This window comes from Pristis pectinata, chromosome 2, assembly GCF_009764475.1.
Source record: "Pristis pectinata isolate sPriPec2 chromosome 2, sPriPec2.1.pri, whole genome shotgun sequence".
NCBI classification, from domain to species: Eukaryota; Metazoa; Chordata; class Chondrichthyes; order Rhinopristiformes; family Pristidae; genus Pristis; species Pristis pectinata.
The window spans coordinates 52834495-52849037 of NC_067406.1; the positions used below are offsets into that span (position 1 = coordinate 52834495).

Below are 14543 nucleotides of genomic sequence, written 5' to 3' on the forward strand. Positions count from 1 at the left end.
CTGCAGTTTTTCACTTAGTCATAGAGTAAATCAGAAAAAGTATTTAATGAACAGTTATAGTCCCAGCAGTTGTTTTCAGAAATAGAATAGCTTTGAAATCTGGTCCAGAAATACATGAACCTGTGGGACCTCTTTAAATGAGGCTTATTGGCTTGGCTTACTAGAAATACTACACACAAAGCAACCTAAATGTATTCATGAGGTAAGTATGAAATTTCCAACATCACCTTATGCATTTCTTGAATCATTTACAACAATTCATTCAAGGAAACAACAATTGTTGTTATTTTATCTAAATGAAATAGAACAGTTGGAAGCTGCATGTAATCCACTAGAATTTTTGGCAGAGTGATTCACCATTATGCTCATCTTTTCCAACACCCAGGTTGTTATATTTTCATAGTAGTACCACAGAGCTAAATCAATTACTTCAGGCATATTTGTTCATTTGACTCAGGATCTGTTTTAATCAAAATATTATCTACAATACTCCACGCCACACAACATAGAATCTACCAATGTATGGATCAGCAGGAAAAAGCAATGGGAAGCTTCAGTAACTACACCAGAACCATGCCATCATCATAGTGTATGCAGCCCACTGACAGCAGGATGAACGCTTAAAAATGAGCATAATTGAATGGCCTTTGTCCTTTACCCACATTTATCCGAATTCATTCCAGAACTAGTTTGCTGGTAGTTGGATTTTAATTATCTTTTGTTATTTTAGAAGAAAGTTCTGTTCCTGTTCCACACAATACCCCAAAACATCCGTAATTCACTATTTTTTTAAAGATATTACATAGTACTACAATTTTCCAGTAAAGCCGGCAAGTTTAATGGGATTGCAGGAACCAGTGCCCCATCGAAATACATGAACCTATGGGATCTCTTTAAATAGGTTTATTAGCTTGACTGACCAGAACTAAGCCAGACAAAGCAAACTTATTCATGAGGTAAGTATGAAATGTCTAACATCACCTTATGTAAATCTTGAGAGTGTATTTTTACACTAAATCTGCCCTGATCCATTTTCTGCTCCCCACATTCCCATCAGATTCTACCACTCATCCACACACTAGGGGCAACTTACAGTGGCCAAATAACCTACAACCCACGCATCTTTGGGATGTGGGAGGAAACCAGGGCACTCAGGGGAAACCTGTGCAGTCACAGGAAGAACGTCCAAACTAAACACAGACAGCAGCAGCCAGAGATCAGGATTGAATCCAGGTCACTGGAGCTGTGAGGCTCAGCCCTGCCAGCAACATCATTGGTCCCTCTTGTCTACTTTCCCCATGCCTTCCCCTTGTCCTCCAATTCCCCCCAATTCCTCCAAACGCCATTACAGCGCCAGTGGCCCAGCTTCAATTCCAGCCACTGTCTGTAAGGAGTTTGTACGTCCTTCCCGTGTCTGCGTGGGTTTCCTCCAGGTGCTCGGGTTTCCTCCCATATTCCAAAGACGTACGGGTTAGGAAGTTAAGATACTATGTTGGCTCCGTAAGCGTGGCGACATTACGGGCTGCCCCCAGAAGACTCTACACAAAAGAAGCATTTCACTGTGTGTTTCGATGTACAGGTGACTAATAAAGATACCTCAAAATCTTAAAACACCTATTGATCTCAGCCTTGCAAGTACTCAACGGCTGAGCATCTGTGGTAGAGAAGTGGAAGGATTTACCACCTTGACATGAGAGAGAGGGAGAGGGAGAGACATGTATCAGTAAGTATGAAGCAATCTATTTGGGTGGTTGGCTTACCATGACTGAATAGCTGCCAGTCTTGCATCATGTGAAGCATAGTGCATGCAAGTGAGGTGAACCTGTGAAAATGGAAGGTTTCAGTGCTGATTGATAGAGATTGTTAATAGGAGTGTGATAGTGGTGTGGTGCATACGAATTAGGAGTCAGAGCACGCCACCTGGACCCTTGAATATGCTCCACCATTTAATAGTAACATTGCTGATAGAACATGGAACAGAATGGTACAAGGAACAGGCCCTTTGACCCACAATGTCTATGCCAACTATGGTGCCAAATTAAACTCATCCCTTCTGCCTGCACATGATCCTTGTCCCTCCATTCCCTGCATGTTCATGTGCCGGTCTAAATGCCTCTTAAACGCCACTATCATGTCTGCTTCCATCACCACACCTGACAGCAAGTTTCAGGCACCTACGATCCTCTTAATCCACTTACTCCACACATCTCCTTTAAACTTTTCCCTCTCACCTTAAAGCTATGTATTCTAGTATTTGATGGCTGATCTCACTGTAACCTCAACTTTGCATTCCTTACACTCGCTTTCACCCAAGTATGATGTGTTGCAAATAGCAGGGGGTGGAGGGGAGGGTGTGGGGGTGGGGGGGTGGTAAACTAAGCCAATATCACAAACTAATGGCATAAAGCAGAAACGAGAAGACCTAATATTGAGAGAGAAAGCAAGTTATCGGACATTTTAAAAACTCATTATTGAGTTCGGAAGGCTGCAATATGCCCATTCGGAAGATGAGGTGCTGTTTCTTAAGCTTATATTGGGCCACATTATAAAAGTGCAGGAGGCCACTGACAGATAGTTCACAGTGGGCGTGGGATGGAGAATTAAAGTGGCAATTGGAAGCTTAGGGTAATGTAACTGTGTTCAGTGGACCAGTAAATGTAATTTATGAAGTTATGAATGAATACAAAGCTTCTGCACTATTTCATTAGATTAAGTTTTTGCATGGATTATAATTTTCCAATATTGAAATAAAAGAAATATTCACATGCACCATCTGAGTTACTCCATGTTGCTAAAATCACTGAACAATGAGTTCTGTTATGGGTATAATGGAATACAACTACAGAAAGGAGATGAACTTCCATGAAGTTCTCTGCTCAAGCCATGGTGAGCCCCTTCTGGAGCTCTATGGTGCAGTTTTGCTTTCCTTATCTGAGGAAGGATGTTCTTGACCTGGATGGAATGCATTGAAGGTTTACTGAACTGATTCCTGGGAAAGTAGTACTAACACATGAGAGATTGAGTTGCTTAGGACTATATTCACTGAAATATCAAAGAATAAAAGGGGATCTCATAGAGAACTATAAAATTCCAACAGTATTAGACAGACTAGATACAGGGAGGATGTTCCCAATGGCTAGAGAGCCCAGAACCGTGGTCACAGCTTCAGGATATTGGGTATGCCATACAGAAATGACATTATCAGAAATTGCTTCACCCAGAGGGTTGTGAACCTGTGGAATTCTCCAGCACAGAAGGCATTACAGACTAAATATATTCAAAAAATAGGTAGTTAGGTCTCTTAATGTTAAAGGGATTAAGGGATATAGGGAGAGGGCATTAACAGGCATTTGCAATGGATGATCAGACATGATGGTGTTGAATGGTGCAGCAGAACTGAAGGGCTGAATGGCCTATTCCTGCTCCTATTTTCTACATTTCTTTATTTCCAGACTTCTTTCCTCTGATACGTATCCATAAAGAGTCACTGGAAATCCTAGAATAACTGTGCAAACTGTTCCCTGGCCACTTTCCTGCAAATCTGGTGAACAATCAGCAGCCTCCTCTTGGAAATACACCCTTACATTTAATATTGAACTTGAATGGTAGCCAATTTATTTCAGATGAGGTACAAAGAAGAAAAGATAACATAATGTATCATAAGTGTAAAAATAATTCAAAGAGCTTCCCACACACCAATTTCTTTAGACTGAAGAATGCTGTGATTTGGGGAAACATAGTCAACCTATAGGAAACAATCAGATCCCATAAACAACAGTGAGGTGAGACAAGGCAAATGAAGCTGTCCATGTCTGCATGTAGCACGACTTGGATAACATTGAGGCACAAAGTGACAAGTGGCAAGTAACATTCCTGCCATAAAAGTTCCAGGCAATGACCATTTTCAATAATAGAGTCTGGCCATCCAGCCCTGACATTCAATGGCAGTACCATCACCATATCCTCTGTCATTAAAATCCCAGGGTAACCATGAATCAAAAACTCAAAGAAATGAGTCACATAAATACTGTGCCTACAAGAGCAGAGGAGAGGCTGGGTATCCTGAGGCAAATGACTCACTTTCTGACACCTCAAGGCCTTGTCACCTCTACTTGACTGGTGAGTGCATCTCCAACAATACTCAAGAACTTCAACGTCATCCAGGAAAATACAATGAACTTAATTGCCAACCAATTCTCCACTCTAAGTGTTAATTCCTTCCAATGCCGGTCCACCATGGCTGCAGAATGTGTAGCCAACAAAATGCACTGCACCTAGACTACTCTGGCATCTTCTCTAACGTTCACAAACTCTAGGAATAGAGGTTCAGCTGCATGAGAACATCACCACTTTCAGACTCCCCTCCAATCATACACAATCCTGACTTGGAAATATATCATTGTTCCTTCATTGTCACCAAACCCAAATCAGCACGGTAGTGTAGTGATTAGCGTAATGCTATTACAGCGCCAGCGACCCTGGTTCAATTCCGGCCACTGTCTGTAAGGAGTTTTTACGTTCTCACCGTGTTGGCGTGGGTTTCCTCCGGGTGCTCTGGTTTCCTCCCACATTCCAAAGATGTACAGGTTAGGAAATTGTAGGCATGCTATGTTGGCGCCGGAAGCGTAGCAACACTTGCAGTCTGCCCCCAGAACACTCTACGCAAAAGATGCATTTCACTGTGTGTTTCGATGTACATGTGACCATAGAACCATAGAACAATACAGCACAATACAGGCCCTTTGGCCCACCATGTTGTGCCACCCTTCAAACAACACCTAAGACTATTTAACCCCTTCCTCTCACATATCCCTCTGTCTTAAATTCCTCCATATGCTTATCTAACAATCTCTTGAACTTGAACAACGTATCAGCCTCCACCACCACCCCAGGCAGCGCATTCCATGCACCAACCACTCACTGGGTGAAAAACCTCCCTCTGACATCTCCCTTGAACTGCCCACCAATTACCTTAAAGCCATGTCCTCTTGTTTTGAGCATTGGTGCCCTGGGAAAGAGGCACTTGCTGTCCGCTCTATCTATTCCTCTTAATATCTTGCATAGATAGATGTATGCAAGATATTAAGAGGAATAGATAGAGCATGATAATGTCTCCCCTGATCCTCCTTCTCTCCAATGAGTAAAGCCCTAGCTCCTTTAGTCTCTCCTCATAATCCACACTCCCTAATCCAGGCAGCATCCTGGTAAATCTCCTCTGCACCCTTTCCAATGCCTCCACATCCTTCCTATAATGAGGCGACCAGAACTGGACACAGTACTCTAAGTGTGGCCTAACCAGAGTTTTGTAAAGCTGCATCATCACTTCGAGGCTCTTAAACTCAATCCCACGATTTATGAAAGCTAACATCCCATAAGCTTTCTTAACTACCCTATCTACCTGTGAGGCGACTTTCAGTGATCTGTGCATATGAATCCCCAGATCCCTCTGCTCCTCTACACTGCCCAGAATCCTGCCATTTACCTTGTACTCCGCCTTGGAGTTTGTCCTTCCAAAGTGTACCACCTCACACTTCTCCGGGTTGAACTCCATCTGCCACTTGTCAGCCCAGCTCTGCATCCTATCAATATCCCTCTGTAAGCTTCGACAGCCCTCCACACTATCCACAACACCACCGATCTTTGTGTCATCTGCAAACTTGTTAACCCACCCTTCCACCCCCTCATCTAAGTCATTAATAAATATCACAAAAAGTAGAGGTCCCAGAACCGATCCCTGTGGGACACCACTAGTCACAGCCCTCCAATCTGAATGCACTCCCTCCACCACAACCCTCTGCTTTCTACAGGCAAGCCAATTCTGAATCCACATGGCCAAGCCTCCCTGGATCCCTTGGCCTCTGACCTTCCGAAGAAGCCTACCATGCGGAACCTTATCAAACGCCTTACTAAAATCCATGTAGATCACATCCACTACACTACCCTCATCAATCTTCCTGGTCACCTCCTCAAAGAACCCTATCAGGCTTGTGAGGCAAGATCTTCCCTTCACAAAGCCATGCTGGCTGTCCCTAATCAGTCCATGATTCTCTAAATGCTCATAGATCCTATCTCTTAGAATCCTTTCCAACAGCTTACCCACCACTGACGTAAGGCTCACTGGTCTGTAATTCCCTGGACTATCCCTACTACCTTTTTGAATAAGGGGACAACATATGCCACCCTCCAATCCTCCGGTACCATCCCCATGGACAACGAGGACTCAAAGATCCTAACCAATGGTTCAGCAATCTCCTCCCTCACCTCACGAAGCAGCCTGGGGAATATTCCATCAGGCCCCAGGGAGTTATCTGTCCTAATATTTTCTAACAATTCCAACACATCCTCTCTCTTGATATCTACATACTCTAGATCATAACCCTTACCAACACTGTCCCCGGCATCATCAAGACCCCTCTCCTTGGTGAATACTGAAGAGAAGTATTCATTGAGAACCTCACCCACTTCCACAGCTTCCAGGCACATCCTCCCACCTTTGTCTTTAATCGGACCTACCTTTACTCTACCCATCCTTCTGCTCTTCACGTACGAGAAAAAAGCCTTGGGATTCTCCTTAACCCTACTCGCCAAAGCCTTTTCACGTCCCCTTCTCGCTCTCCTCAGCCCTTTCTCAAGTTCCTTCCTTGCTACTCTATATTCTTCACGAGCCCTATCTGATCCTTGCTGCTTACACCTTATGTATGCTGCCTTCTTCTTCCTAACTAGTTGTTCCACCTCTCTCATCACCCACGGTTCCTTCACCCTGCCATTCCTTCTCTGCCTCGCTGGGACAAATTTATCCTTAACATCCTGCAAAGGATCCCTGAACATCGACCACATCTCCATATTACATTTCCCTTCAAAAATGTCATCACAATTTACACTCCCAAGTTCTCGCCTTAGAGCCTCATAATTCGCCTTTCCCCAATTAAATATCTTCCCGTCCTCTTTGCTCCTCTCCCTGTCCATGACAATTCTAAAGGTTATGGAGCAATGGTCACTGACCCCCAAATGCTTACTCACCGATAGATCTGTCACCTGTCCCGGTTCATTACCCAAAACTAGATCTAATATGGCATTCCCTCTAGTCAGCCTGTCAACGTACTGTGTCAGGAATCCATCCTGGACACACTTAAAAAACTCTGCCCTGTCTAAACCTTTGGCACTAAGTAGGTGCCAATCAATATTTGGAAAGTTGAAGTCTCCCATTATAATAACCCTGTTATTTTTGCATCTTTCCAAAAACTGCCTCCCAATCTGCTCCTCAGTATCGCTACTGCTACCGGGGGGCCCATAGAATACTCCCAGGAGGGTAACTGCTCCTTCCTTGTTCCTAACTTCCACCCATATTGACTCTAGAGAGGATCCTTCAACATTATCTACCTTTCTGCAGCCATAACAGTGTCCCTGACCAGTATTGCCACCCCTCCTCCTCTTCTCCCCCCCTCCCTATCCCTTTTAAAACACTGAAAACCAGGAATATTCAATATCCATTCCTGCCCTGATATCAGCCATGGCTCTGTGATAGCCACAATATCATAGTCCCATGTACTTATCCAAGTTCTCAATTCATCTCCCTTAATCCTGATACTTCTTGCATTTAAGTAAATGCACTTTAGCCCATCCGCCTTACTACTTTTATAGCCTGTACTCTGCTTCTCCTTCCTCAAAGCCTCTCTACCTGTCATATCTGACTTTTCCCCATCCCCTTCTTCCTCTGACCTACTCTTCCGGTTCCCTTCCCCTCGCAATCTAGTTTAAACCCTCCTGAACCACCCAAGTAAACCTGGCTGCAAGGATATAGGCCTCCCTCAGGTTCAGGTGTAACCCATCCTCTCTGTACAGGTCCCACCTTCCCGAGAAGAGATCCTAATGATCCAAAAATCTAAAACCCTCACTACTGCACCAACTTTTCAGCCACGCATTTATTTGCCACCTCCTCCTATTCCTACCTTCACTATCACGTGGCACTGGCAGCAATCCTGAGATTGCTACCCTTGAGGTCCTGTTCTTCAGCCTTCTGCCTAGCTCGCTAAACTCACTTTTCAGGACCTCATCCCTCTTCCTACCTATGTTGTTGGTACCAACATGAACCATGACTTCTGGCTGTTCTCCCTCCCGCTCTAGAATCCTGTGGACCCGATCAGTGACATCCCGGACCCTGGCACCTGGGAGGCAACATACCATCCAGGATTCATGCTCACTGCCACAGAACCTCCTATCTGTTTCCCTGACTATCGAGTCCCCTATCACTACTGCCTTCCTCTTCTCCTCCCTTCCCTTCTGAGCAGCAGGACTGGTCCCAGTGCCATAGACCTGGCTACTGCTGCTAGGCCCCAGCAGGTCATCTCCCTCAACAGCTTCCAAAGTGGAAAACCTGTTACTGAGGGGAACAGCCTCCGGGGTCCTCTGCTCTATCTGCCTATTCGTTTTCTTTTTCCTTTTCCCTCACCTGACAGTCACCCTTCTATCTACTTCCTGGACTGCAGAAGTACCTGCTCTAAGGGGGGGTGACCTGATGTACAGCATCTACATAACTCTCCCCCTCCCTGATGCTGCACAGTGTTTGAAGCTGCAACTCCAGCTCATCAAGTTTGAGCTGAAGTTTCTCCAGCCTCAAGCACTTACTGCAGATGTGGCCATCGTAGACCACAGCAAGGTCCACAGGCTCCCACATCAAGCAGCTGCAGCACACCACCATGTCCTCCACCTGAACTAATTCTTTTTTTCTCCCCCTAGTTTTTCCTACTTAAAAATTTATGAACAGATAACAGGTAAAACCTTACCTTTACCTACTTACCAGCTACTCACTCATTTAGTACTGTAGCTTAACATGTGACTGCAAATTCAAACAAGGTAAATTCGATTCACAATTCCTTTTTGATATTTGATATGCTGCCAACAGAGTTGAACTTAAATTTTGAACTTGAAATGTTTAGTGCATCAGCTACTGACTAATAAAGAAATCTTATCTTTCCTTGTGAGACTATCCTAACCATGCTGCTTATATGATGTTATGTGCCTCTGCTGCTGCTGCAAGTTTTTCATTGCACCTGTGCACACACGTACATATGCACATGACAATAAACTCGACTTTGACTTTGACCAAAAGGATTGCACTGGTTCCAAAGAGTGACTCACTGCCACCTTCTCAAGTACAATTCAGGATGGGTAATAAATGTTGACCTTTCCTACGAAGCCCAGATCCTGAAAAATGTTTTGGGTTTTAATTACTTTATGGTGTTGAATTTTGGCTAAGGCTCTGAAATAATTCCATATTCTACAAAAAAATGTCAGAGTACCTTCAACACCAATCTATATGGGCAGATGAAAAATCATTTTAATTCAAGGAACAGCATGGCATAGCCAAAGATATGATATTCACTCGGTTTCCAAGATTGTGTACTCCAACCCTGAAGTGTGTGTTTAATTCACAGCCTTCTATTTCTGAATACTGCTAGATGAAACATCCTTATCCAAAATTTATTGACTGAAATCCAACATATATTAACAACTGTAAGCTGGCAGTGGATGATAGATCTGCACTTGAACTTCTGTGTGTTGGGATGATGAGCCTAAGCTAGTGAAACAATGCCCCATTTAAATTCTCTGCTGACATCCTGGATCGAGATGGAATGTTAAAGTGCACCTGCAGCTTGTGTTGTATCCCTGGTAAAAATATACAGGCTTGGTTTAACTACTCTGCTTCAGGCAAAATCCTGCTGAAGATTGGCAGCTCTGCTTCATGCTGTAGAGAGGAGACACGAATATGTAGTCTACCTTTGTGAGATTGGAAATAATCCAGGAACAAGAGAAAATAACCAAATGTCATCACGTTGTCTTTTTTCATCACAGCGTTCTTATTGTAAGATGCACTAAGCATTTCAAATTCAAAATTTAAGTTCAACTCTGTTGGCAGCATATCAAATATCAAAAAGGAATTGTGAATCGAATTTATCTTGTTTAAATTTGCAGTCACATGTTAAGCTACAGTATTAAATGAGCAATCCCAAGACTTCATTAAAGAAAAATGAAAATCGTGCACGTGTTAGTGGCATTGTCTTTGTCATCAGGCACAAAGGGAAGCCATTCTAAATTTGAACTGAATGCTTCACAGAATTAAATTTAAAATAAATGTTTCTCAAAAGCAAACAACACATTTCAGTCCCCAAACGCAAATCACTAAAGATGCAAACTGTAGTTTGATTTCAGATCCAAACATAAAGGCCTATAACTTGTTGTCAGCAGCGAACACCTCTTGCTACTCATTTCATTTGCAGCTTCCTGCAGACTTTTCAACAGACATATGTATAGGAATTTATGATAATTGGAGGAATCATCAGCAGGGCATCTGGATGGGCAACAGTTGTCTCCAAAAAGTTGCCTCTTCAAACAATCAGATCGAAGAATTTTTATTGAGGTAAAAGTATAAAACAGGAAATCTGAGAATATTTAACTCAAAGCTAAATCATGTACAGAAAACAACCAAAGCAAAGGAGAAAATGATGGGATTAAAATGGAGCGATAAAAATGAGAGAACGAAAAGTAATAACAAATTTAATTCTTACTTTAAAAAATTTCCAATAATGAATAAAATCTGAAAGAATGAGACTCCAGTATTATGCAACAGAGGTTGTTGGACAATAATTCAGAAGACACTCAATTAAAAGTTTACTGATTGGGCAAGTTCTAATTATTTTCTGGCATATTAACTATTTAGTAGTTAAGTAGTAGGCAGGTACAGTGGTGTAGCAGTTAGCATGAAACTATGACAGTGCCAGCGACCTGGATTCAATCCCGGCCACTGTCTGTAAGGAGTTTGTATGTTCTCCCCGTGTCTGCGTGGGTTTCCTCTGGGTGCTCCGGTTTCCTCCCACATTCCAAAGACATATGGGTTAGGAAACTGTGGGCATGCTATGCTGGCGCCAGAAGGGTGGCGACACTTGTGGGCTGCCCCCAGAACACTATGCAAAGGATGCATTTCACTGTGTCTTTCAATGTATATGTGACTAATAAAGATATCTTCTCTTATCACAATCTCATGCTGTTCATTTTTTATCATAGAATCATAGAACAGTACAGCACAATACAGGCCCTTCAGCCCACAATGTTGTGACGACCTTTAAACCTCGCCTAAGACTATCTAACCTCTACCTCCCCCATATCTCTCTATTTTAAATTCCTCCATATGCTTATCTAGCAATCTCTTGAATTTGACCAATGTACCTACCTCCACCACTGCCCCAGGCAGCACATTCCATGCCCCAACCACTCTCTGGGTAAAAAACCTTCCTCTGATATCTCCCTTGAACTTCCCATCCATTATTTTAAAGCCATGCCATCTTGTATTGAGCATTGGTGCCCTGGGAAAGAGGCGCTGGCTGTCAACTCTGTCTATTCCCCTTAATATTTTGTACACCTCTATCATATCTCCCCTCATCCTCCTTCTCTCCAAAGAGTAAAGCCCTAGCTCCCTTAGTCTCTCCTCATAATCCATACTCTCCAAACCAGGCAGCATCCTGGTAAATCTCCTCTGCACCCTTTCCAACGCTTCCACCTCCTTCTTATGATGAGGGGACCCAAGATATTTATGTCAAATATCTAGGCCAGATATCAGTGTAGTGAAGTTTATGGACACAACTTCTTGATTTTCACATTTAACTGTACTCATGCAGATGCCAGAAGTCACTGTCTGATTTACTCCTCTGTACTGTTATTGTTTTTACCTGTACTACATCGATACACTCTGTACTAACCCAATGTAACTACACTGTGTAATGAATCGACCTGTACGATCGGTATGCAAGACAAGTTTTTCACTGTACCTCGGTACAAGTGACAACAATAAACCAATACCAATACCAATAATGGATAACCTCAGTGTCATTCACATTGTGAAATCTGGCCTCTAGGAACTAGGTTTGTGGCTAAACTAAATGCATAAAATCAGGAAGGTACAGAATTTTGTATCCTGTAATTTTAGTGGCATTTGTCTAATTCTCAGAATCATATGGTGCAAGGTGCCAATTTGCCTGTTGTGCCTATGCTGGCTCTTTGAAAGGACTATTTAATAACTCCCACTCCTTTACTCTCTCCCAATAGCCCTGGAATTGTTTTCCTTTTCACAAATTCATTAATTCTCAGTTGGAAATTACAAATAAGTCCGCTTCCACGCTCATTTCAACCCAATGTATTGCAGAACTTAAAACCCTTAAAATCTGTGCATCTCCCTGCTGTTCATTATCTATCATTTTGTTCTATCCACATTAAGACAGTGACATTAAGTCCTTTTAATAAACTTATTCTTGGTATTGGAGCGTCATTGGCAAGACATTTATTTTCATTCTTATTTTTCCTTTATAACTGACTGAGTTGCGAGGTCCATTCACTGGATAATTATGGGTCAACCACCTTGGCAGAGAACTGGTGCAACATATACATAGATCCCATAAAGGTGACAGTTTTTCTTTCCCAAATGATATAACTAAATTCATTTATTTTTTGCAAAAGCTTACAGCCTTAAAGTTTTACTAAACCAATATCTTTTTTATTTTCAAATTTCTTTGACAATATTCAAGTTCTTATACCACTACAGTAGTACTTAAGTGCATTTTTTTGGTTTAATACAAAATCTCTGACCGTTAGATTATTATTTCAGAAATATAATCACTATATTACCGTTGGCTTAATAACATGCAAATAATTACATTCAGCACAAACTGTATATCAGAGTACTGTGAGAGGACCATAAGTGTAAAAAAACACATACAGACTGTATGTCGTTATTATGATCTGCTAATAATTAGCACTGGCAGTAGGCAGAAATATATTAAAACAGGAAGGTCTAAATCAAATCCTTAAATCCAATCTACGTCATTTTAAAGTGAAAGTACAGTAACTCCACCCAAACATCACAAATTTTGCTTTTACAAATGGGGTATTTGTAAAATAATCATTCAAGTTAAATTAAGTGGTTTACAGAAACAGTATAATTCAATTAGCCTAAAAGTACTTGAAATCTGGAGAATTTCTAAATAATATGTAAAAATCTCCAGTGTTCTCCTTTATATACACTGTGGAGACCCCAATTATAGAGAACATTGACACACTGGAGGCATCTCACCTCAGTGTTTGCACAGATGCTGTGGGAAATTTGGTGTTGAATTTCTTCCTCCCACAGAGGAGGTCAGAGCAGAAATGTTTCTTTTTTGCTCAGCTCCATCTGCCTCATTCATCATTCTTGGGTCAATGCCATTTATGTAAAAAGACCCTTATCCCTCCAGCAAGATGGAGCACAGAGCTGATGGGCAAGGAAGATCTAAACAGGTGGAATACCAGTTCATCAATGCTGATGAAAGATTAGCAGTCTGAAATGTTAATTCTTTCTGCACAGATGCTCCCTGAACTGCTGAGTATTTCCAGTATTTTTTGTTCTTTATTTCAGATTTCCAGAATCTGAAGTGTTTAGCTTTAGGATTGCTGGAAGATTGCCAGAAAGAAGGAAGGATGACTATAATGCCGCTTAAAATCCCTGAATACCTAACAGCAACTTTAATTATATTTTGGTTGAGCTAAGACCAAACAATGAGTTCGTCTGAGTTTTTCTGCTTGACAGTGAAGAGAGGGTGATCATGGTGTGTCAGAACTACCAACGGAACTGTGAGGATGGTGCCAACAAGCAGATCAACATGGAGATTTATTCCACCTATGTTTATTTGTCCATGTCCTCGCACTTTGACCGGATGACATTGCCCTGCATCACTTTGCTGAGTTCTTTGAAAAGTGGGGTCATGAGGAACGGGAACAGGCTGAGAAACTGATGGAATTCTACAATTGGCATGGAGGCCAGATCTTGCTAGCGGACATCAAGAAGTCAAAGCAGGATGAGTGGAGCAATGGTCTGGCAGCAATGCAGAGAGCTCTGCAGATGGAGAAGGATGTGAACCATAGCCTGCTGGATCTGCATAAACTCACCAGTCAACACACTGATCCTCATCTGTGTGACTTCCTAGAGAGCCACTACTTGGATGAACAAGTGAAGATGATCAAGAAGCTTGGCGATCACATCACCAACCTGAATAGACTAGGAGCCCCTGAGAATGGTCTTGGGGAGCACATGTTTGACAAATTCTCCTTGGATTAACTGTCCAAAATTGACAGTTCTGGTCAAGCTAAAAATAGCCCCCATTATAATGGGGAGTGACATGATTGTTCCTGTCACATTGTGCTTTGAAATATTGAAATCTGGGAATAAAGCTCTACTTAATTGTTGTACATAAGGGGAAATAGATTTCGGGTGAGGAGGGAAAGATTTAAAAGGGACTTGAGGGACAACTTTTTCATGCAGAGGGCGGTGAGTATATGGAACAAGCTGCCAGAATAAGTGGTTAAGGCAGGTACAATAGTATCATTTAAGAAGCACTTGGATAGGTACATGCAGGGATGGGGCTTAAAGGGATATGGACTAAACACAGGAAATTGGGACTAGATGGGTGGGCACAATGGTTGGCATGGACTCGTTGGACCGAAGGGCCTGTATTCGCGCT

At 42.3% G+C, this 14543-nt stretch overlaps 2 protein-coding genes across 5 annotated transcripts in view; one reads left to right on the plus strand and one right to left on the minus strand.

The window, feature by feature from the left end:
- Positions 1-14543, minus strand: part of LOC127567551 (cAMP-specific 3',5'-cyclic phosphodiesterase 4D) — a 938945-nt gene that overhangs the window by 820684 nt on the left and 103718 nt on the right. The window lies entirely within an intron of this gene.
- LOC127567315 (ferritin heavy chain B-like) lies at positions 198-14140 on the plus strand. Its single transcript, XM_052010056.1, is given in 3 exon segments — positions 198-202; positions 13613-13734; positions 13737-14140. Coding segments are annotated over 3 exon segments (531 nt in total).